This window comes from Sturnira hondurensis, unplaced genomic scaffold, assembly GCF_014824575.4.
Source record: "Sturnira hondurensis isolate 20B ecotype Veracruz unplaced genomic scaffold, ASM1482457v3 Scaffold0005563, whole genome shotgun sequence".
Classification (NCBI taxonomy): domain Eukaryota; kingdom Metazoa; phylum Chordata; class Mammalia; order Chiroptera; family Phyllostomidae; genus Sturnira; species Sturnira hondurensis.
In genome coordinates, this window is record NW_028078194.1 from 3,512,554 (window position 1) to 3,538,052 (window position 25,499).

Consider the following 25,499-nt stretch of genomic DNA (forward strand, 5'->3'; position numbering starts at 1 on the left):
AAAAGCTCTTACCTCTTTAAGTTGATATTTTAAAAACAAACTGAACTAACCAGCAAGAGCGAGACAGACTGTAGATAAGAGGCTGACAGCTGGAGTGGGCAGGGTGGGGGGACGCGGTTGGAGAGAGGGGTCAAGCAAAAAGGAAAAAAGAGAAAGGACTCACAGACGGGAACAACAGTGTGGTAATTGCCAGGGGAACAGGCTGGATGGAGGTGGCAAAAGGTACAAAGGGGGATAAATGATAAAGGAAAAAAATACAATAAATTAAAATGAAACCATTGATATTTTTAATTGTAGTATCAAATTTGTGGGGGTGTTTCATGCTTTGCCACATTTAATAGTTTTGATTCTGTGTCTTAGAATAGATGTAGAGTTATATTTTATATTTAATAACAATATAGCTGAATATAATTTATTTGCTTCACTTTTTAAAATAATCATTTTTATATTAAAAGCAATTCTAGTGCAGATCTGCTGGGGCTTTGTTGTATTTTAAAGTACATTCCATTGGGGATAGTAGAATTTAAAAACTTGCTTATTACAGATTTTCTCTCTCTTGACATGTACGCTAGGCAGATGATGTCAGTGCTCTCCTGACAGCAGCCATGCCGCCTTCGGCTCTGCCTTCTTGTTACAAACCTCAAGTGCTCAATGGCCTGAGAAGCCCGGCAGCCACTGCAGATGCTCTGTCTTCTGGTCCGTCCAGCCCTGCAAGTCTCTCTGCAGCCAGCAGTCTTGATAACTTGACTGCGAGTTTTTCTGAGCTGTCTTCAGTGGTTGGTTCAAGTGGAACAGAGGGTGCTTCTAGTTTGGAGAAAAAAGAGGGTGAGATTCTATAAAAATAACTTTCTTACTCATTGTAGCATATATTTGACATTTAGAATGCTGAAAAGTCATTTTTAACTTTAACTTAGTATCAGATTAACATACTGTCATCTAAAAGTTTTAGCCTTTTATTCTTTTTCTTACATTATTATATTTCCTAATGACACTTTCTCCTTCCAGGTTGAGCCTTGATTCTGCTAACCCATTCTTTAGATATAAATATGCTTTTTTAAAGGTGTAGAAGCCCTTTTGGTTGAGTAATTATGCCTTTATTTACCTCTTCCAGTGTATTACTACAGAGTTACAGGATAGTTTTTATCCTGTGTTAAAATACCAAAACTCTGAAGATCGTTTTTGAAGATCTAAGATAAAAATACACACACATAACCTGCATTCTCTAAAAGCTGTTCTCTTTACCTTTTACCTGTCAAAATTAGTCTCACCATATGTAACATTATAAAACTTTCTTTCATAAATTTTTTGTGAAGTAGGTTACATCTTCAAATATAGGGAAAAATTTTTTTAGTAGAGATAAAATCAACATATAATAGTAATGTATTTTAAAGATAGTTAAAAGTAAGTTTGTTTAATGGAAAGATTTTTTTAACCTGAGAGTGTCCTGTTGGTAAACTGTTTCTTCTAATTATGAATTTTAGAGCATTCTCTGCATCTTTTGACATTTTATTTAGTATTACATCCAAAGTAGCTATTAATATTTTGCTTCATTTTTAATTTCATGTATATAGTAATACTACAAAGCTTTTTTATAACATTAATATCAACTGTTCTGATGATGAATTTTTTTTGTTGTTCTGGATTTCTTATTTTCCAGTTCCAGGGGTAGATTTTAGCATAACTCAGTTTGTAAGGAATCTTGGGCTTGAGCACCTAATGGATATATTTGAGAGAGAACAGGTGAGTTGATGAATTGTTTGGCTTGGTTTGGTGTTTCAAGGACCCTCACGGGACATGTTTGAAATGTTCAACTTGTTTGGGGGTGAGGGAGGATTTTTTTTAAGAGACTAGAAAACAGTTACTCTTCTAACTTGGCTTGATCTTGGAATGACTGTTCAGTTTATTAGCACATAAAATTGGCTTTAGTGTAGTAATAGTAAAATAACTTCCTTGAATGAAAAGTTTATCTATTCAACCCTGAAAATAAGTTAACCTTGAGCCCCATTTGTTTAGTCCTATTGTGTCAGTCACTTCCCACTGGAAGCCTGGCACTTTGCCGGCTGCTGTGTAGGTGTGCCAGCCATAAATCTGTGCTCTTCTAGAGTAGTCCCAATGACAGTACTCTGTCAGAATGCAGTTACGGTTTTTTGGTTCAGAACATGAAGTGGGTATATACTTGCACCCTAAGGAACTTCTGATCAAGTTAATGGAGCTATAATAGGAACACATGAAGAATTAAGCTTTTTTGGCATCAATTTTAGAAAATCAAAGAAAAGATTACTGTGAGCTGGACTGTTCAGAGAGCTTCATGGAACAGGTGTAAATAGAAGAGGACTTTTAAAAATGTTTAGTTTCACAAAGTGAGAGTAATATATTGGAGATAAAAGGATTAGTTTGATCAGTGATGCATTTGTACCAGTTAGCATAGTCTGGAACTTGGGAGAACCATTCTATGAAAGGGTTGGATGTAGAGGGATGATGGAAAAGATAGAAAAGTGTACCTGAGTGTGATTAATTTGACAGTGCTTTTTTTTTTTTCAGTTTCGTTCTTCTCAGGTGCTTATGCTAAATGATAACAATATTTTTGGTAGTTCCTGCCATAACTTTAATTAAATTAGCTAGTTAGCTAATTAGCGGCAGCTTTTTATTTTCAGTTTCAGTTTAACAACTGATTTACTTTCATTCCTGAACTGTTCGAGAGGAAATTTGAAGTAAATGTGTGAATCTAATACATTGTGAGATCACCAATATATGAATGTCCACCAAATGAGTAAGTCTTCTAAACAGTTTTATCTTCTTTTGTAAGATCACTTTGGATGTATTAGTTGAGATGGGGCACAAGGAGCTGAAGGAAATTGGAATCAATGCTTACGGACATAGACACAAATTAATTAAAGGAGTTGAGAGACTTATCTCTGGACAACAAGGTATTTCACTTTAATCATTACTGCTGTCAGCTTAACAGTTTCCGTAAAGGCAGTCCTCAATTTAAAAACTAGTAAGTTGAAAATCTGTAGAAGTCCATTGGATACAAAAAGCTTTGGGAAACCTGGGATCAAGTCCTAACTCTGCTACTAGTAAGCTTCCTGAGCCGCTGCTATTTACTGTATGACCCTAAATAAAATTTCTGGGCCATTTTATTTCTCCTGATAATACTTAAGAAAATACAAGTTGCATTTGTTCAATAGATGTTAACATGTCCTATGAACCAGGTCCTGAGTAAAAATGATGGATTAATTTAGGTCAAAAGTAACTTATTTATTTATTTACTTATTGAGAAAGGGTAAGGGAGGGAGAAAGAGAGGGCGAGAAACTCTCATATGCCCCCCACTGGGGACCTGGGTCTGCAACCCAGGCATGTGCTCTGACTGGGCATCAAACTGGCAACCCTTTGATTTGCAGGCCGGTACTCAATCCATTGAGCCACACCAGCCAGGGCCAAAAATAACATTTTAACTTCGTTGTTAGATTGAAAAAGTGATTTACCCTGGGGTCAGAAGTGCCCTATAATTAAAAGTCCTGGCTGTACAACTAGGGTTGAAAATAAACCTCACCTAGCAAAAATGAAGGAATTCTCAGCAAAAAATATATACCTGCCAGGGTAGGGTGTATTCCTTGAGAAAGGGAAAAGAGTACCTCTAAAAATTAGGTGATTCAAACTAAAAAATGTTTTCAACTGGGATTCTGGAATAGAATCATTTAAAGTAAATACACTCTATTTGTCTGGTAGGGTCTATGGTAAATGTTTAAAATAGGCTTGGATGTTGATACTAGAGGTAACAAAATTTTTGTAAGATAAAGAGGAGAGAAAACCCATGGCTCCATGGAATGTTAGTATGCAATATAAATTGCACCAAAAATGAAGAGGAACTAGAACCCTCAGTCGTGGACTGCCATTGTGACTCTTCTACAGTGGTACCATCTGGTAGGGCAGCAAGTGTGGTGGAGTACATGGAACAGGGCCGTTGAGGAAAGAAGTGGGTTGAAGGGAAAGCAGGCAGTGTTCGTACAGTAAACACATGATAGTATCTGGCACACAGTGAGTCTGCTGAAAGGCCCAGGAAGCAGTGATGGAAACAAGGCATTGCCTCCAGTTGGTAGGTGTATGTACCTCCATGCCACCTCTTGCCTGACTTAAAAGCCTTAGCTATTATTTAGTTCATCAAGGCAATAGATTCCTTGTCTTGCTATTTCAACACTGATAAGTGTCTTTCTTCAGGGCAGTCCAAAGATGCCTTAGTCAAGCATTTGTCACAGTCTTTATTCTGTTAAATCTTTATTCTGTAAAATAGTCACCTCTATGTAGTCTTCCTGCTTTCAATAAACATTGTAATTCACCCATACCTATTAGTCTTTATCAGAGTTTGGCATGTTGGTGGTAACCCAGTTATTCAGACCAAAACTCAGAATTAAAATAATCTCCAGAGGCAAACCTCCATGCACTGACCCAGCAGTAAAAGATTTGATCCCTACCTGGGAAAATGGCAGAGCTTTGGATTTCTTGTAGAGATTAAAGGAGCTTTGTTACAAATATACCAAAGAAATGGGAGATTCTGTTTAAAATTCCACTTAAAAAGCTTTGTGAGAGTAAAATTAGAAAAATATGGCTGTCTGGACCATTGATGTTCAGGAAGTATGACAAATTGATTGCATTGAATTAAAGACTCTATTATGGGTTAGAATAAGTATTCAGTAATTAGTAAACTTTATGGACTTCTCATTCTAGGATGATTAGTTGAGGGCATGCAAGTTTCCATTGTAATTCTTCCTCATACTTAGAAAAGATAAAGGAACTAACTGTTGAAGGGGCTGCACATTTAGTAAAGGAGATAATTTGATGAAGATAAGCTCATTAAGAAAAGGGAATAAAGAATAGATTTTCTGAACCATTCCCACAAAATCCTTACGACTTTACAGGTCAAAAACTAGTAGTAATGCAGTTCTGGTTTGGACCTTGGAACAGAAAAAGGACGTTGGTGGGAAAAACTGGTGAAATCTAAAAGTTTTTAAAAATTAGTAGCAAGCATCAAATGATTATTTTTGGTTGATGTTAATTCTTTCTTTTTGGAGCAAATGAATATTCTACCTTCAAATTTCCTTTGATAGGTCTGAACCCGTACTTAACTCTGAACACTTCCGGGAGTGGGACAGTTCTTATAGACCTGTCTCCCGGTGATAAAGAGTTTCAGTCTGTGGAGGAAGAGGTATGTTCACACACCTAAAATAAATGTTGGTTCCACAGTTAAATGTCCTAGAGGTTTCCAGATCTACGTGAAAACATAGTAGGATATTTTCATTGTCTCTAACTTTTCTACCTGGAAAACTGTCAAAATCAGCATTTTAGCTCAGTAAACCTTAACTTCAGTAACTTGGTTCAGCACTCCAGTTAATATTAAAACAGAGATTGCTGTCATTTGAAAGAAAATGTGAATGTCACCTCCCTTCCTGAAGGCAGTTTCAAAGTCCAGTGTCTCAGACAAGACCCAGACAGAACAGTGGGTGACACTTACCCAGAAAATTTCTCTTCTAGCATTCTTTCTATAAAATTCATGGATCCACTCAAATTTATTATTATTATTATTTTTTAAGATTTTATCAGAGAGGGGAATGGGGCAGGGAGAGAAACATTGATCCATTGCCTCTTGTATGCACCCTGATCGGGGACCAAACCCGCAATCCCAGAACTGGCCAGCCTTCGCTTTGTGGATGACTCCTAATGAACTGAACCACATCCATCAGGGATCCACTGACACCTTTTAATAGTGCCTTACATGTTTAAGAACATGTACCTTATATATGTGTGAGCTGAGCACAGAGACACAAAATTGAGTGACATTTAGTTCTAAAACCTAAGAAAGTCCAACTCTCGATGAAATAACAAATTGTGCTTTATTAGGGCAAAAGGAATGGAAAAAAATCTTTTTGGTGTGTCACATGGTTAGCTTTATATATTTAGCTCACCTGTGAATCCAGTTGTTTCTTTCCTCTTCCAATTTGCATTATGTAGTTTTCACCTACAAATACTGTTTTCAGAACGATAGTACTAGTGAACAGCTCTCACTAGAAAATAGTACTTGTGAACTTACAGAACTCATTCCTTAAACAACAAAAATATTTTTTTAATTGGTGAATTTTTTTAAAGGCTTTATTTATTGAATTTTAGAGAGAAGGGAAGGGAGGGAGAAAGAGAGGGAGAGAAACATCAATGTGTGGTTGCCTCTCATGTGGCCCCCACTGGGGGACCAGGCCCACAACCCAGGCCTGTGCCCTGACTGGGAGTAGAACCAGCGACCCTTTGGTTCGTAGCCACACTCAATCCACTGAGCTACACCAGCCAGGAACAACAAAAATACTAAAACCCATTTTGTATTCTCAAAAATAGAATCATGTAAGTCAAGAACCATGTTCCCCAAATTAGAAAAGACGTAAAAACTAAATATTTGAAATATTTTTTTCATCAGATGCAAAGTACAGTCCGAGAGCACAGAGATGGAGGTCATGCAGGTGGAATCTTCAACAGATACAATATTCTCAAGGTAATGAGTTAGTAAAGATAAAGTTTGCTGGGAACATAGTTTTCAAAGACCAAAACCATAATTAACTGTCATAAGAATGTAGTGATCTACCTAGTCCAAGAAGTCTTTGATACGGCATTAGGGGATATTTCAGGAAAGAATATACCTTTGGAAGATTAAAATTCTGAAAACCCTGTTCTTTTTATAACCAATAAGTCAGTGCTTGTTGAACATAATTCAAGTTTAGGGATTGTGCTTTGTCTTGAGGTAATGATAAGTCCTGTAGATTTAGGACTTTATATAAAGTATTAAAATACTCTGGTAACAAAGCTGAATTTTTTTGTGACTTATAAAAGGACTTCATCTTTATAGTCACATTATGCTTATTTAATTTGTCCTGACTACTCTAGGTTTCCGTGAGTCAGCATACATATCACTTTTCTATAATTTTAATAGTATTCCCTCAGTACCTTTGTCTTTTCCAAAAGCAGTCTTTTGAAAATGTTTTAAGTCATTCTAATGAGAGTCCTGTCTCCTTATTGATTTTCAGTTACTCTTATCAGGGCCTTTTCCAACTTTGCAATGTTTTTTGTGACCTGTATATAGCAAGCAAAACTATATCTACTTGAGGTGCATGATTTTGTAACAACTTCATTAATATATTCTTAATCATTATAAAAATAAGATTGCTGGAATTAAAATGTGGCAAATATCTAATATCTAACTTTTAATCTCAAAGGTGAACAGCAGTATCCTTCAGCTGTTGGATTATTGTTTCACAATAATGTAGTATTATGATACAATATTAGAATGTCATATTTTAGAGTTAGTGAATACTAAAACTATACATTGTTATTGCTGTGTTCACACCATTAGAAATTAGATGATTTAAAGCAAATACATTATTCAGGTAAAGGATCATACTTATGCATGTTCCTTTTTATTAGTTTATATCATAGTGTGACAGAATGACATCTTGATATTTCCATTCATGGACATTGAGATTTTATTTATTTATTTTTAGAGGGGAAGGGAAGGAGAGAGGAAGAGAAACATCAATGTATGGTTGCTTCTGTGCATCCCCTGCTGGGAACTGGCCCCTGCCGGGAATCGGCCTACAACCCAGGCATGTGCCCTGACTGGGAATCGAACCGCGATCCTCTGGTTCACAGGCCCGTGCTCAATCCACTGAGCTACATCAGCCAGGGCGACATTGAGATTTTTAATAAGACAATTATGCCTATATAGGCAAATTTTCAGTCAAATGTACTTTGTCTGCAAATAGTAGCAAACCGTTTCTTAAGAGTGAAGGCAGTAGAGAGAATATATGCATTTGATTTCCAAAATACAGGCACACTTTGCTTTATTGTGCTTCAGTTTACTGAGCTTGTCAGATTTTGCATTTATTTCCAAATTGGAGGCAAGATCCTCCACCAACAAAAATATTACAACTTTCTTTGTTGCAATACTTTATTATGGTCTAGAACCAAATCCACAATATCTCTGAGGTGTGCCTGTAGTTGAATTTGACAAAGATGTGCTCTTCTACTATAATGCTACTTTAATGCAATATCTAATAAAAATTTTTCAGTGATAAGACTTTTATATTTGTTACTTTTTTACCTAAATGAGATCTCTTTGTGCCAGTTGTTTTTCTTGATTTTGTCTGTGTCAGTATATGGAATTATTTTGAGCTCCCAGCTGTGATCTAGGGCCAGCAGGGGGCTGTAGCACCTTTACACACAGCTAAGAAACAGCTCTAAAATTGTGAAATTTGACCTTATAAATTCTCCAAATGAGAGCAACATCCTCGAGACAAAAATTTTAAAAACTGGAGGGCTACAGAAAGGTAGGGTGAGTAATAGGGGGTATGGTATATGTATTTTAAGAATATTTTTTGGTGTGGCTATTTCAAGTATTTTTAATTAAACACATAAAGATAGTACTTTGAGCCAGAAAAATCAGGAGAAAATATAATATTCTCTTTTTAATACTTATATACAGAACCCAACATAACTCATTTGGAGGTACTTAATAGTAATTTTAAATCAATGAGAATGGAAGGATTTTAATCAACTAATGGTATTATTGACTTTTACATATGGCCATATATAGCTTTTTTTCCCTTTGATGTTTTCAGTTTCCAAAATATAGCTGTATTTCCATCTTTATGGTCAGGACAAAGTATTTTTAGTTGACTTACAGTTTACATTTTAGAGAAAAATATTGCCCCATCCTGGCTATGTGGCCCATTTTTGGTTAAGATAAACAAGAAGATAAGTAATTATTATAAGGTAAAGATGTGACTTTTATGGTTGCTTTTTTGTAGATTCAGAAAGTTTGTAACAAGAAACTATGGGAAAGATACACTCACAGGAGAAAAGAAGTTTCTGAAGAAAACCACAACCATGCAAATGAAAGAATGCTATTTCACGGTAAGGTTTTTTCCCCCAACCCTACTACCATTCTCCATCTTAGAATAGTTTTTGTCAGGTAAGGCCCCAGCCATTGTGGTTCAGTTGATTGGGCATCGTCCTGCAAACCAGAAGCTCACATGCCTGGTCAGAGCACATGCCTGGGTTGCAGGTTTGGTACCCAGTCAGGGCGCATACAGAAGGCAGCCAGTCAGTGTTTCTCTCTCACATTGGTGTTTCTCTCCCTTTCAAAGTCAAAATTAAAAATTAAAAAAAATGTATTAGGTGTGAAATAATCTGTAGAATCGTAGTGTAATTTTATTTATTTACTTTTAGAGAGGGGAAGGGAAGGAGAAAGAAAGGGAGCAAAACATTGATGTGAGAGACAAACATCAATCAGTCACCTCATGCACCCTGACCAAGGACCAAACCTGCAACCCAGGCAATGTGTCCTGACTGGGGATTGAACTGGCCACCTTTAGCTTTGCAGGACAATGGCAACCATCTGAGAGCCACATCAGTCAGAGGCCTCATGTCATTTTTAGAAAATAAACATTATTTCTGTAAATTTTACATTTATATTTGTATTTTCAACCTCTTTTGAATTTGTATATTTTACAATGGGTAGTTTATAATTACCATAATGGAAAAAATGTAGATAGGGGAATGTTGACTATTCATATTATCTTTTTTCTTTTTTTAATAGATTTTGCTTATTATGATCACTCTGAGAAGTTGTTTTATTTTTAACTCGTTGAGTTAAAGTTAAAATAAGATCTGAAAATCACCTCAGAAGAATGTATGCATTCTATTCTTGCATTGACTCTGTCAAAACTATATTTAACTTTGTTGTCAAGAGCTGTGGTCATTGAACTTTATGTTTTCTGAGAACTCTCATTGAATTGAGAGCACCATTGTTTACATTTCTTATGTTTCTGGGGTTTGCAAGTTGGCAGGTGTTAATTATATACTAAGTATGAATATAGATATTAGCATAGTATTTGTCAAGTCTTGAAGCACATTACCCAGTGTAGCTCAAATCTGTGCCTTCATTTGGCCTTGATTGCAGAAAATTTTTAGAGACCTGTAAAGTTCTATAAAACACAGCATTTAAATTTCACAATCCTTGGAAGAATGGCTTTTGCTGTCTGAAATGGTATGTAATATCAAAATGGTATTTCTCATTCCAAAACACTAAAAATTATGATACTGTCTTGGCATGAAGCAAAATATTTATGTATTGACTTAATGGTTATAAAGAATGGTTTTTCTATTTTAATAGTTTTGGTTTTTCTAATTTCAGATAAGTAATTTTATTCTTTAGTATTTCCATAAAGTAGAATTCATTGTATTTTCCAGTCCCTTTATAAACAGGGACACCGATGTTGATGAGTCAGTTAGTTACGTTGTATTGGCTTTTCCCAGCTCCCACCTTGACCCGCTCCCTGACCGGGTTCCCGTGCTGAGTACCTCCTCCCCTGTGCTAAGCTCACCTTCTTTGCACACATGCAAGGAAGAAGGAGAAAGAAGTCAGTATTCTGGGAATGAAAGCACACCACATTTACAGATGGAATCTGTTAAAGCAGGTGATAAAAGCATTGGAATGATAGGAGAGACAAGGTATAAAGAGAATTAACATGAAAAGACAACTTTGGCCACTTTTGATACCTAAAAAACGTACATAAACATGGGTGTTATTATAACCTTATTAATTCAGCCTTGGTATATGAGGTGAATTATAAGATTCTTCACTCCGATTTGCATGGATTTAGGGTCTGGAATTTGATAGCTCTAGCATTGATATTTCATGTGATCTTTATTATTCTAATTAAATCTGTATATGTCTTTGTTTTAGCAGCTGAACCACTTCACATTCACCAGCTTTTCAGAACATTGACTGTCAACTCCTCTAAAATAGTCACCTTATTTTTCAGACTATTAAGACGCACTCCCTGCCCTCCCTTCTTTTTTTTTCTCCTTCCTCCCCAGATTTGGGAGGAATGATGGTTGTTAATGCTGCTGTTGAGTTCTGTTTACATTTACATTGGTGAAATATTATGTTATTTATGTTATTAAATATTTCACCACACTTTTTGCCTCAAAATTTTTTTCCTATTTTCCTCTTCTAAAACCTAGGCACATCTTATGGTCCAAAAAATGCGGTATTCTAAAGCAGTGAGCCAGCTGACAGTTAACTTGTTATACTTGTTTTCTGATTTTGCTGCATTGTAGTGGTTGTGTATGTATGTTTAAGAATTTAACTTGTGCCCTGCCTGGCGTAGCTCAGTGGATTGAGCACAGGCCTGTGAACCACACAATCGTGGTTCCATTCCCAGTCAGGGCACATGCCTGGGTTGCGGGCCAGTTCCCAGCAGGGGACTCATGAGAGGCAACCATACATTGATATTTCTCTCCTTCTCTCCTTCCTTTCCTTCTAAAGATAAATAAATAAATATTTTTTTAAAAAAGAATTTAACTTGTAAGAGGCTTTAGTTTTTGTTGTTCTTCTAAGGTAATTTTAAGTCGTTATTTATCTGTTTGTATTTTAGGGTCTCCCTTTGTGAATGCAATTATCCATAAAGGCTTCGATGAAAGGCACGCCTACATAGGTGGCATGTTTGGAGCTGGGATCTATTTTGCTGAAAACTCTTCCAAAAGCAATCAGTATGTATATGGAATCGGAGGAGGTACTGGGTGTCCGGTTCACAAAGACAGATCTTGTTACATTTGCCACAGGTAGGAGGTCACTTGTTCTCATTTATTTTTATAAGAATCAGATAAGAGCTGGTTTCATATTTCAAAATTTGGGGGGTCAGGGCATTATCTTGGACAATTTTAGGAATCCAAGAGTTACTTCTGGCCATTTCACCAGTTATAATAGCTAGTATTTATCTAATGAGTCTTTATGGGCCAAGCACAGTTCCAAGCACTTGATCTGTTTAACTCATTTAATCATTAGTACATTTAGTGCTTTAAAAACCATGGAGTAGAACATCTCATTGGGCATGAAAGAGATGTATGAGTTATTGTATATTGAATATTGTAGGGCCATGGACTCTTTAAAAATTCTAGTATTCACATGCTAAATCGGTATTACTTGCAAAGCCTAATTATTTCATGGCAGTGCATAAGGGAGTCTCTCTTCCATTTTGATATGATCGTAATCCTCAGTTTGTGATTTAACTACCTTGTGTGCTCACTTCAGCAACACATACTAAAATTGGAATGACACAGAGAAAATTAACATGGCCCCAGCACAAGAATGACACATTAACTTGGCTCTAATTGATAAACTCCTCATAGATAAGTAAATTGTCTTTTGCTGTGTGAAAAAAATCGAGTAAGATTAATTATTGAGATAACCCTACAGTTAGGGCACTGCTTATAAAGATCTAGAGCAGTAGTTTACCAAACATTAGCAGGCTTCAGAACTGACCTGGAAGGCTGGTTGAAATGCAGCGTCCTGAGCCCCTACCTTCTGTGTTGCTGATTTAGGAGATCTGGGGTGGGGCCCTAGAACCTGAATTTTTACCAAGCTCTCAGGTGTTACTGATGCTTCTGATCAGTGATCTAGAAGAAACCCTAGAGTAGTAGTTCTCGCTCTTGGCAGCATATTTGGAATCACCCAGGAAGCTCTAAAAACTGCCTGTGTCCCACCCTCAGACATTCTCCTTTAATTGGTCTCTGGGGTACAGCTAGGCATTTGGATTTGAAAGGCTACCCAGCTGGTTTTGAAAGGTTCCCCAGCTGGTTTTGAAAGGTTCCCAAGGTGAGGAACTATAGTCCTGGAGAGAAACGTGTTTGTTGTTATTGTTGTTGTTGTTGTTTCTCTAAATTTAGATTTGTACAGGTGCCTGAAGTCAGTTCTCCTGGGTATGACCTTCCACCTACTTCTATTTCAGATCATAAATTGGACTGGTTAGGAGGCTTATGATTTCTTGAGAGTCTATAAGTTGAACATTGCTGTTTTTATTCATCATATTATCTGGAGGCTAAGTAGTTCTAGATACCCGTAATAAGCGGTGTTCTTGTACCTCTTCTAAACTGTCTTTGGAGTAGAACATTTGGTTGTTTGGAAAGTTAAGACTTCTTTATTCTGGATTATCATGGCACTGATTGTGACTGTGAAAGAAAATCTCTTAGAAATGCTAAGAATGTTTCCAACAGGCATATTTAGAATAAAAAGTACAGAAAGCATCTGTTTGGAGAATAGAATCATCAACTCATTCACCAAAATCTCCTTTTCTCTTCTCTAAAGAGAAGAGATAAAATAATGAAATAACTGAAGGGAGGGTTGGAAGACCAATTCAGTGGAACTAAGGAAGGCCAATCGTATGCCTGAGGGGGATGGGAGAGTAACCTGATTAAACTTTAGGTACAGGAAGACCTAACTGAGGAAGTTGCATTTCAGCTGAAACCTGTAAAGTGAGTGTCAGTCAGTTGGAGAGTAGAATAGATGCCATTCTACATGGTAGAGGAAACAGTATAGTATGTGTGATGGATGGCCTTGGGGTGAGGAGGTTTGACTGTGTGAAGAAAGAAAATATGTCAGGGGCATGAAGAATGCAGGATAAAATTAAAGAATTTGGAACCATTATAAGGAATTCAGATATTATTCTAAGTATAGCGAGCAGCCTGTACAAGGAAATTTATGTAATCTAATTCATGCTTTTTGCTTTTTGTTGTTTCTTTCCTATATCAGTGGTTGCTTGGATGGAAAATAACTGAGACATGAACTAGAGTAGGAGAAGGAAGACTAACTAGTTCAGAGGCCATTGTTATAGTCCAGGTGAAAATGTAAGAGAAGAGAGTGGATTTCAAATACATTTTGTAGGTGGAATCCACTGGACTTAGTTGGAAAAATGTCCTCCTTGCAAGCCACTTTGTGGAATCCCCTTAAATCCCCTCCTTCCCACTTGGGCTGTGATTTGTGCTTTTGCTGGGATACAAACAGAATGGCTGAGTCTGCATTTCTATAAGGATATTACATTTTCAGGTTTTATACTTAATTAAAATGACAAACTTTTTCATTAATGAGAATAGTGTTAGAAATTCTGATAAAGTTCTTTTAAGGGTGAAATGATAAACCATAAATATTTATGTATAAATGCTTTAAAAAGCTTATAGACACAGACAAAATTGTCACATGCTACCTTGTCTTTAGGGAGATCTTTTTTTTCCCCTGCCCCCCACATTATAGGCAGCTGCTCTTTTGCCGCGTAACCTTGGGAAAATCGTTCTTGCAATTCAGTGCAATGAAAATGGCACATTCTCCTCCAGGACATCATTCAGTCACTGGACGCCCCAGTGTAAATGGCCTAGCATTAGCTGAATATGTTATTTACAGAGGAGAACAGGTAATTCTGTTGTTGTTGTTGTTGTTCATCTTCAAAAATGCTTTAGAGTCATACTTTAACCTCTTAGTAATCTTAAATTACTAAAAAGGTATGTTGCCTATGAATTTCTGGACTTCCAACCAAGATGGAGGCATAGGTGGAAACACTGTGCCTCCTCGCACAACCAAGTTTAAAGACAACAAAGTTTTAGTAACAAAAACGCAACCAAAACACAGAAAATTGAACTGTACGGAAGTCCGACAACTACGAACGATCAGCTAGACCAGTAAGAGGGGCGGAGTCAGCGGCCGCTGGTGGAGCGGAGTCGGGCAGGCAAAAGAGGCCTGACTGACCCAGGAGCGCAGGCGGCAGTTGGCGGATCCCAAGCATCGGGTGGCGGCGGGCAGACCCAGTGCGGGTGCAAGGTGGCTGGCTGACTGTGGTCACACATTAACACACAGATAAACCAGGCGAAGGAGCGAACAGTGAGACAGACTGCACAGGCTAGGACCCCAGTGCCGGGAATTAAAGCCTGAAAGCACCAATTGGAGAAACTTTCAGGGTCATGGTGCCAGGAGAAGCTCCCAGGGTCATAGAGAGTTTGTTGGAGAGACCCATGGGGTCCTGGAGGGTGCACAGGCTCACACACCCAGGAGCCGGCACCAGGAGGGCCAGGTTTGCTTGCAGGAAGCAGCAGAGGGGACCAAAACCCGAGAGAGCCGGGAACAAACGCCATTGCCCCTCTCTGACCCCACCTCCACATACAGGTCACAACCTAGCAACAGGGTCGCCCCACCCTGATGAACACCTAAGGATCCGCCCCTCATAAGTAATAGGTGTGAACAGACCAAAACATTATGGCTCAAGCAGAAAAACAGCTAAAAGCCCCAGAGCCAATACTTTTAAATGATCAAGAAATAGCCATCCTTTCAGATGCACAGTTCAAAACACTGGTGGTCAGGATGCTCACAGAACTGGTTGATTTTAGTCACAATTTAGAGGAATAAATGAAGGCTAAACTAATTGAAATGAAGGGAAATGCACAGGAAACCAATAGTGATGGAAAGGAAACTGGGACTCAAATCAATCAAGTGGACCAGAAGGAAGGAAAAAAATGACCAAACAGAAAAGAATGAAGAAACAAGAATTCAAAAAAATGAGAGGCTTAGGAACCTCCAGAACATCTTTAAATGTTTCAACATCCAAATTATAGGGGTATCAGAAGGGGAAGAGGAACAGCCACAAGTGGAACACTTATTTGAACAAATAATAAAGGAGAACTTCCCCAATCTGGCAAAGGCAATAGACCTCCAGGAAATCCAGGAAGCTCAGAGAGTTCCAAAGAAGTTGGACCCAAGAAGGAACACACCAAGGCACATCATAATTACATTAGCCAAGATTAAAATAAAGGAGAGAATCCTAGAAGCAGCAAGAGATAAGGGGACAGTCACCTACAAAAGAGTTCCCATCAGACCGTCAGCTGATTTCTCAAAAGAGATCTTCCAGGCAAGAAGGAGCTGGAAGGAAGTATTCCAAGTATGAAATCCAAAGACCTACATCCAAGATTGCTCTATCCAGCAAAGCTTTCATTTAGAATGGAAGGGCAGATAAAGTGCTTCTCAGATAAGGTCAAATAAATTCAAGGAGTTCATCATCACCAAGTCCTTATTATATGAAATGTTAAAGGGACTTATCTAAGAAAAAGAAGATAAAAAATATAAACAGTGAAAGGACAGCAAACTCACAGTTATTAACAAACACACCTAAAACAAAAAGTAAACTAAGAGGACAGCTAGATCAGGAGTGGAGCCATAGAAATGGAGATCACATGGAGGGTTAGCAACAGGGGAGTGGGAGGAGAAGAAGGGGGGAGAAGGTACAGAGAATAAGTAGCATAGATGGTAGGTAGAAAATAGGGGGGAGGGCAAGAATAGTATGGGAAATATAGAATCTAAAGAACTTGTGACACATGAACATAAAGGGGGGAATGGTGGGGGAGGGGGTATGCAGGGTGGAGGGGAATGAAGGGGTGAGTGGGACAACTGTAATGGCATAATCAAAATATATTTTAAAAAATGCATTTCTTTTTAATTGTTTTAAATAATTTCAGACTTACAGGAAAGTTGCAGAAATAATAAAGAGAATTTCCTTATGCCCTTTACCCAGATTTTCCAAATGTTAACATTTTAGTATTCTTTCTCTTTTATTTATTTCTCTCTCCTGAATGTGTGTGTATACTTTTTCTAACTGTTTGAGAGCACAGTTCCTTTATGCTTAGGAGCATAGGCATGTTTCTTTGCCCTTAAATATGTACTTCGAACTATATTTCCTAAAAACAAGGAGATTCTCTTAAAATTATCCCAATGAAGAAAATACCTGTTACCAATGAGGAAAGTAACCTATAAACCATATTTAGATTTTGCCAGATTTACTGGATCTTTTCTTTTTCCTGCTTTTCTAAAATACAGTTAATCAGAATCCTATGTTCAGTAGTCAGCCTGTCTGTAGCAAAGAGATGTGTGATTCCCTCTTGCTCTTAGTGACACGGATCCAGTCAAAAGCATCACTAGATTGTGTTCTCATTTGGGGATGTGTATCCACATCGCCGAAGTTACTAAAAACAGACAAATACACACTTAGTACTCATTCCAGATGTGCCGGTTCAGAATCTCAGGGTTTGGGATCAAGGTCAGGATGTTTTGAGAAAACACTTGCATTATTTTGATCCATAGCAAACTGAGTTAAAACCTCTTTTCAAAGCATAGCAACACTTATGGGAAGTCTCCTTTCAAAAATTTGTTTACCGATATTTGAATTAATTTTTCTCTTCTAGGCTTATCCTGAATATTTAATTACTTACCAGATTGTGAGGCCCGAAGGTATGGTTGATGGATAATTATTTTAGGAAACTAACTCCACTGAATCTAAAGTCATCTAAACAGCTGGTGGCCTCTTAATTTTTACTCCTTTGCTGAGAAAAATCATCTTGTTCACAAGCCTGTGGCAAAAGGATAAAAAATGTGAAAGAAGTTTAACATTCTGACTTGATAAAGCTTTAATAATGTACAGTGTTTTCTAAATACTTCCTGTTTTTCAGCACTTTAACAGATGCCATTCCAGGTTGAAACTGGGTTTGTCTGTACTGAATTATAAACAGAGTTAACTTGAATCTTTTATATGTTATGCATTGATTCTAACAGAAACTGTAACCCCCTCAACAGAACTCATTTTACTAATACAGTACTGTGTTCTTTAAAACACAGCATTTACACTGAATATGATTTCATTTGTAAAACTGTAAATAAGAGCTTTTGTACTAGCCCAATATTTATTTACATTGCTTTGTAATATAAATGTTTGAGAACTGCAGCGGTTTACAGGTTTTTTTCGTAAGCACCGCTCATCTGTTCTTCATCCACATCATCGTGACTGAGTGATCTCTGCGTTGGAATTCAGAGGCTCAGTTGAGTTGTCAGCAGAGACTGTCTGCTGGGAGACGTTTATTTATCACATTTGCTGACGGAAGCATTTATCACTCACTAGAAATCTTTCCCATTTAAGAGCTTGTTTTGTGAATTCTCTTCAGATTTAATTTGTGCTGCTTTTTGTATGTATAAGATACATTCCAAAGAGCTCTAACTGTAGTAGTCCTGATTATTATAGATGCATCTTTACTGACATCAAACTCTGGGTTTCACATTGAAAAAATGGCTCGTGTCATTTTGTGAAAATTGGAGCAAGTGCTTTTATTTTTTAGACAGGTTCAAGTCCTGCCACTGAACTATTATGTTCTTTTCATGGAATATAAATAGAAAGTTAAATTTCAGAGGTAGGAATGGTAATCTTGAATAATTTTCTAGTATGTTCTGATCACCTTAGATGTAAATGGAAAAGAATAGCAAGTGGGAGTGCATGGGGTTTTTGTCCTAAGTATTTTTTTTCCTGTTCTTTTTCCTTGGCCTTATACTTGTTATACTTGCAGCCAGTCTGCACACCGTGGGTTAGCCCCACAGGAACATGAAACGTAGGTGTCCCAGCTCTCTCCTAGGCTCCTGATGGGCAGGGGCAGTGAGAAGGGTGCTTTCTGCTCTGGGTTGCCTCGTAACGTTACACCCAGTTGGAAATACGCTGTGCACACCACACGGTGGTCAGACTTGTTTGGCAATTGTGGAGAGAATGCTGTCCCATAAAACGCCATTCCTGTTTTCTAATGCAGAATGTCTTTTCCATGAAAAACGCTAAAGCATCTTGGTACAGAGGTGTGAGTAACAGCTTGTCAATCTGTTTGCTGACTCTAGCTTCCTCATAAGTCAAGGCAAGATTTTTACCCACTTCAGTCTTTGTGAATGAGAACGTTCCCATTCACTCTATACCAGTTTACCTTTGTTTTTACATTTCATTCAGTCTCTAACTGGCCCTTTAAGGCGACTTGTATATAAAGTGCTAGCAAATCATGTTCCTTGTCTTAAGTAAGAATTAATCAGAGTAAATGCATATCTGGAGTTTCTATGATGTAAATTGTGATTATTATTTAAGAGGTCAATTCCTGACCTTTAAGTGATTTTTTACAGTTCTCTAATAATTGCAAACATGATCCTAAAGTCATTTCTTGGAACTCAAATGGACTATGCCAAATTTTATATCATTTTTCAGGTTCTGGACGCTTCCAGATTTTATAATTAGAAGATAATGAGATTAGTTAATGGAGTTTATATTTACATACCTTGTCTCTCAACATTTAGTCCATAATCTTCACCCTATGAGTGAATCGAATTGCTTATCATGTAAAATTATCGTGGTCTATGAGTTTACAATATTGCAGCCTGTGTTGTTTCATCTAATCCGTTGCTTAATTAGTGTGAAATTTTTCTATGAATGATTATATTGTGGTTAATATGTTAGCATGGTGATACTTTCAGTTAGCTTTTTGTTTGTTGGGAGGTGGAAGGGGGGTCGGATGGGTTAGGGTGGTTTTTTTGGAGTTTTTGCATGAAATATCTTACTTTATAATGATGAAATTGCTTCTTCTTTTGTGAATTTTTTTGAAATGAGATTTAACTTTTTGTGTGAGTAGTACTATTATATCCATCTTGAGTGTCTTTCCTGTACTGTATCACATTCCATACCCTCATTCAATTCTTAATAAAACTGTTCACTTGTTTTTCCAGATAATTACTGGAGTAGTATAAATGTGTTGAATGGACTGTGAGAAAATGGATAAGATTACAATAAACCACAATTGCAGGAAAACATTGTATTTCTGAGTCTAATGGTGGTAAAGAATGCAGTTTCAAGGTTGAAGTATTGAACGTTGTGGCCATATCTGCTCATTTGCTTTAAGATTGAAGGTAGCTATGAGGCACTTTTAGACATTTAGTCCATCTAACAAAACTTTTTGGCAAACCTTAAAGTGCATTCCTGAGAAATCTATCCTCTTAACTTATAAAGGGGGATATATTTTTGCCTCCTATATTATATAAAAATTTGTTTTAAGTTATCAAATTTTAAAGTTAGTGGTATTTTTTACTCTTAAAGTGTAGTAAATGTATTTTAAATTTCAGTATGCCAAGTGTCCATGTGTGTGATCAATTCTCTGCTTTCCATACTAAGAAAATAATGGTGCATATAACCCATAAATCATGGTTTTGAAGTATTTTCCGGTAGCTTTATCTTCCTGCTTCAGGTAGGATAATGCTAAAGTGTTTGCCTGCTCCGAAGCATGCATTCCTAGTGTGTGATGTGATCCAGTTGTTTGCAGGGAGATGGAGAAAGAAAACATGCAAATAAATTTCCCTAAGATTTTGTGACTAGTATTCCTGACTTGCTTTTTACCTACTGTTCTGTCCTGTTAGAGGACTGGAGTGACAGAGGAGCAAGTTGTAGTGCCCATTCTTCAGGAGAACTGTCATATTTTTAAAGTTAGACTATAATGTGGCCTTTTCACTATCTCCTGAATTTTCACCGCCCACCTCCCTTTTCGTGCTCACCCCTTAGGCAGACTGTGACCTGAAATACTTACACCTTCTTAGAAGGCTCTTGCTCTCCACGTACACGCCAGTGTCTACTCCTGTTCATTTTCCACCCGTACTTGTCATTTTTGTCACACAAGTATACACAGAGCTCCCGACATGACCTGCATAAATACAGCGCTGCGGGCAGGGTTGCTGTGCAGACATCACTGCCGACCCATGAGAGAAGAAAGGAGAGGGAACTCAGAGCAGTTAGATACTGCTGCGGTGTTCTTAATTCTTCAACAAAAATACTGGTCTGCAGCAAGCCTTTTTGTAAAAATTGGTCCCTCACAGGTAACTTGAAAGGTCTAAGAAATCAGTTTGTTTAACGCTAAACCCATTACTTAACACCTCCCCGCACACAATATTTCTCAGAAATTTTTTATTGAGTCAATAAATAAATAGTGATTAAGTAGGCTGTAAGGTCAAATGGATCTAGATTTGAATTTTACCCTATCCGTCACAAAATGTGGGGTCTTGAACAAATTACATGATGTCGATAAGCTTTACAGGACTCAGGGTTGTTGAGAGAACGAAATGGGATTCTGCGTGTGCCACTAAGTGCAGTGCCGGGCAACAACTGGTTATTGTAATAATATTACTATGTCCCTATAGGTCAAAAAAAACGATGGACTTCCTATTTACACATGAAAAGCAGTTGTAACACATCATGAAGAGACCCCATTTATAATCGAATACATTTACTACATAAGATTAAACAATAAAAAAATTTTAATGTTACAGACAGAAATAAGACTGTCACAAGTAGAATATCATATGCTATTCTTGAACAAAAAGATTCAGTATTATAATAATTTCATATAAATTTACTTTAACCTAATAACATACCAACCCTTTTGAGGGTAGAGATGGGAAACTATATAGATTGATTCTAAAACTACTATGGAAAGTATACAAAGATTCTTATTTAAAAATATCAGGGAAAAGAGTACTGAAGGGTAGCTAGCCATATCACAAAAATATTTTAAAACTATTAAAACAGTCATATTACTGTCAGTATTTAGCTAGCACAGGGAACTAGACACAGAGCTGAATAAAATGGGGAAGGTAGGCCTGCCTCCTCTGCCCAAAAGCTGCAGCTTCCCACTCGATTACAGCGTTGCTCAGCCCAGGTGATTGACACTCCTCCCTTTCCCCTTCCGGTGTTGGATTGCTGAGGGACAAGGGGGAGGTGCTGGGCCAAAGAGGCCTGCCAGCCTAACTAGGGGTTGTAAGTCCATCCAAAACCCGTGAAAGTTTGGGAAGTTCATTGGCCACTTTGAAAAGGCACCTGGTCCATCCCAAGCCAAGCTGGTACAGTCCCAGGGGAACAAAGAAGCTCTCTTATCCAGGAGCCTGTGACCATGTGGGTCTGGCCCACCCAGGCTTGCAGCAGATGGCGTGGGCTCCAAAATGACGGAGCTCCCTCTCTTGCCCACCTAGTGGTACACTCAGCCATTCGTTTGTGCACGCTCGCCCAGGAGCATGTGACCATGTGCACCTAGCAGCCACCAGGCCCCCAGCAGATGGCATGGGCACCAAAAGGACTAAGTGCTCTCTCGCCCACGCTGACACGCACTTGGGCCAGGCTGTCATACGTTCTCTCATCATAGCCATGTGGCCTTAGCAGCCATGTAGACTCCACCACCCAGAGCAGTCGAGAACAAGCTTAGAGCTGCCTGGGTGAACAAGCAGGCTGCTTGTAGCAGCCATGCCATCTACAGGCTCCAAAGGTCTAAGCTTTAATATGAAGCAGAAACAGTGGACACTGGCTTGCTTTGGCCTTGTGGAGGACATAGACTTTTTCCACGGCAAGACAGAGAGGGGAATGGGACATTGGAAACCCAGAGGTAGCTTCTATTTCCACACAAATAAACCATGACACACACCAGTCTCCCACGTGTGGGTCCTTGGAATACTTTCCTTGTGGTCCCACAGAATAGACTACTTTCCACTAACAACAGTTAACCAGCACATAAGCTAATCCATGAAACAGAAGACAGAATCCAGCCCGGGCTGGTGTGGCCCTGGGGTTTTAAGTGCTGGCCTGCAAACCAAAGATCACTGGTTCAGTTCCCAGTCAGAGCAAAAGATGGGTTGTGGGCCGGGTCCCCAGTTGGCAGGTGTGTGAGAGGCAGCAGATCATTGTTTCTCTTGCATGTTGATGTTTCCCTCTCACTTCCTTTCCCTTGCTCTAAAAAATAAAATCTTAAAAAAAAAAGAGAGACGGAATCCAGAAATGGCTTCAAATCCACAGTGTATGATAAAGGCAGTTTACTACAAATTTGTAGGAAATATAATGGTCTTGGAACAACTGAAGAGCTTATCTGGGAAAAATAAAGTTGGACCCAGTAATTCTCTACATCAAAATATTTCAGATGAGTCAAATATGAAATGATATAAAATGAAACTACCAAATTACAAGAAATAGAATGGTGTTACTAACAACCCTTCTAATTATAATGCAAAACCCAGAAGCTGTGAATGAAAAGACTCATACAACCAACTTACAAAAATTCTGTCTGCAAATAAAATAAAAAGCTAAATGGCAAATTGTGAGTACATGTAACAGACAAGGAATTGACATTTTTACATATAAAAAGCAAAATAACAAAATGAACAATACGTAAAGAAAAAATGGCATTTAAAGAAGAGAAATGCAACTTAACTATATACTGTGATACCATTTTCTGCTTCTCCATTAGTAAAGATCAAGGAGTAATATTCAAAATATTGAACACCCAGATGCCAGTCTCGTTAAGAAGACTCAGTTGCTCTGTTGTGAGAGGTGGTGGGTACAGATGTGTGCTGAGCATCAACAACCAGCATGGTGCCACTGGTGCGTTACAGCAAGCCACCTATCAGCCCTGGTGGAGAACACCTCTCTTGCATCATTGAGAAACAACTTCTAGAAAGAAAACTGAGCAATATTTTCTCCAAATCTTAAATGGGTATATACCGTGAGTAAAAGGCCTCATGAAAAGGAAATATATAACAGTGTTATCTGAAAAGAAAGTTATAAACAGCACATATTCATCAGTAAGGGAATGGTTAAATAAATTATAGTGCATTCATTCATACACCAGAAAGCCTGGAGTCATCAAAAGAAAAAAACCGGCCTAAGTGTACTGATCAAGGTAGATTACTGATTGGGAAAATAGAAAAAGGCAACATTTATAACTCTAAATTACCATTGTACAAAAATTAATATAAATAATAGGTTGATTTGTCCATAAGCTGCCTCTGGGGGAAGTGCAAGTGAATGGTTAGTAACTTGAAGAGGAGATGACCTGAGTGGCAGAAGATAGGGATGGAATGAAAGCTCGCTCTCCATTCTGTATTCATTATACTTAGAACTTTATACTATGTATACTCACTTAAAAATGTAATGTACTTGAAGATGAGATTTCAGTTAGGGCATCCAAGGGTTTTATTGAGCTGTAAGTCTGCAAAAGTGTGACCAAAACTGAATTAAGTTTCCCCAAACCTGTTTTATCTCAGTCTTCCTCCTCCTACCATGGCCTCTTTATTCCTCCAGTTGTTCAAGGCAGAAACCTTGGAGTCATGTACTGTCCCTCCCAGCCCACAGCAAACCACTTGGTCCCTTGTTTTCACCTTGTCCCCCTCTCCCTGACCCCACTGCCTGTTTCAACTTGGGAGCCAGAGTGGTCCTGTTGAGGCATAAATCGACTGTTGTGCCTTTTCCTCACAGCTCTGCAGGGTCTCCCCATGTCACTTGGACTGAAAGCTGAAGTCTGTAGAATGCCTAGTTTGACCTACCACGTCGTGACCTGCCTCTGCGCCCCTGACACTGATTTTCCCCACTGGCTTCTGGCCACTCCAGCCCTCTCCTGAATATGCAGGCACGCTCCCCCAACCTCCCACCTTTGCAGGTGCTGGTTCTGCTGCCTAGGATGCTCTTCCCTGAGCATTCCCCAGGTCGCACTCCCCAACTTCCTTCCTGACTGTTTAAACATCAGCCTTGTTGGGGAGGCCTTCCAGAACTACCTTTTGGAAACCTTTATTTCACCCTTCCCTTTCTCCCCCAACTCATTCCCAATTCTCCTTACCCTCCCCTATTTTGCCCCTATAAAAATAAACAAGTTCTATACTCAGCATAATTTGCTTATTTATTACACTTATGGTCCATCTTGCCCCACTACAAAGGTAAACTTCACAAGGATGGATTCCACTGATGAAGTGCAGTCAGGAGCAGTGCCGGGCACATAGATACTGCTCAATGAACACGTGTTAAGGGAGTGAATGGGCTTGTATGATCTTCACACAGTTCCCTTAAAGTGTACTCACCATTACATGGAGACAGCAGTAGTTAATAGTGGCATTAGCAATAGTGCTAATAACAACACAGTTATTTATCACATCCACTACCAGGAATAATAATATCAATAATCAGTTATCATGCATCCAGTTAGCTCCTAGCAAGAACAATACCAATCATAGTTTTTAAATTCCCCACTAGTAGTTGAATCAATAATCAGAGTTATGCAATTTACTATCAGTTATATCAATAATCTCAACTACTGTGTACTAAATTCCTGTACCATTAGCCAGATAATCTCCTGTGGATTCTCTTCAGATAAGGGCTCAAGAGTTATTTACACTTAGCCAAAGCCAAAGCTGAGTAACTCCAGATTCCCTCTCCACTATGTTCCTGAACCCTCGTCTCCTGCACTCTTGGGAACAGTCCATCAGGCCTGAGGAGAATGTTTTTCCTCCAGGATCTGTGGGAATACCATTGATGCCCATCCCACACAGAGATCCACGACGGGTAGGTTACTTTTCTGGCACTTGGAGTCTCAGATCATGGGTAGTAACAACTGTGTGTCTCCCCCGGAGCCAGCTCTCCTCCCTGACCTCAGCCAGCCCGCAGATTTGGTCAGACTAGCGTCATGTCTCTGATGGTGGGAAACAGTTCCAACCACCTCAGAAAAGTATTGGACTGAGGAGAAAGTTAAACTGTGCCTACCTCAGTGCCTTTCCTCTTGAAACAGGTGCCAGAAAGTATGTTTTAACTTAGAAGCTCTAAACAGCTGAATTTAAAACTGACCGATGGAGGATCAGATGGGTTCTGTAGGAAGCTGTAATCCAGAGGTTGAAACTGATTTCTGTTGACAGTTTCAACCATAACATATTTGTCGAGAGGAAATAGTGGGAACATTTCAGGGGGAGTGTTCTGTCCCAGAAAGAGGAAAATATTTCTGT

At 38.4% G+C, this 25,499-nt stretch overlaps 1 protein-coding gene and 1 non-coding gene across 4 annotated transcripts in view; both read left to right on the plus strand.

Moving 5' to 3' along the window:
- TNKS2 (tankyrase 2) overlaps positions 1–19,515 on the plus strand; it is a 54,794-nt gene extending 35,279 nt beyond the window's left edge. For 2 of the 3 annotated variants that reach the window (XM_037047334.1, XM_037047337.1), the window contains 9 exons: positions 573–825; positions 1,658–1,740; positions 2,807–2,927; positions 5,107–5,204; positions 6,462–6,536; positions 8,845–8,950; positions 11,479–11,665; positions 14,130–14,286; positions 17,099–19,515. In XM_037047334.1, the coding sequence (XP_036903229.1) occupies positions 573–825; positions 1,658–1,740; positions 2,807–2,927; positions 5,107–5,204; positions 6,462–6,536; positions 8,845–8,950; positions 11,479–11,665; positions 14,130–14,286; positions 17,099–17,161 (1,143 nt within the window). In that variant the 3' untranslated portion in view covers positions 17,162–19,515. The remainder of the gene's footprint in view (positions 1–572; positions 826–1,657; positions 1,741–2,806; positions 2,928–5,106; positions 5,205–6,461; positions 6,537–8,844; positions 8,951–11,478; positions 11,666–14,129; positions 14,287–17,098) is intronic. The other variant, XM_037047336.1, reaches the window with a different exon arrangement.
- LOC118988040 (U6 spliceosomal RNA) lies at positions 12,122–12,227 on the plus strand. The gene has a single exon (XR_005066702.1). It is a non-coding gene; the product is annotated as a U6 spliceosomal RNA (small nuclear RNA).
- Positions 19,516–25,499: the final 5,984 nt, after the last annotated feature.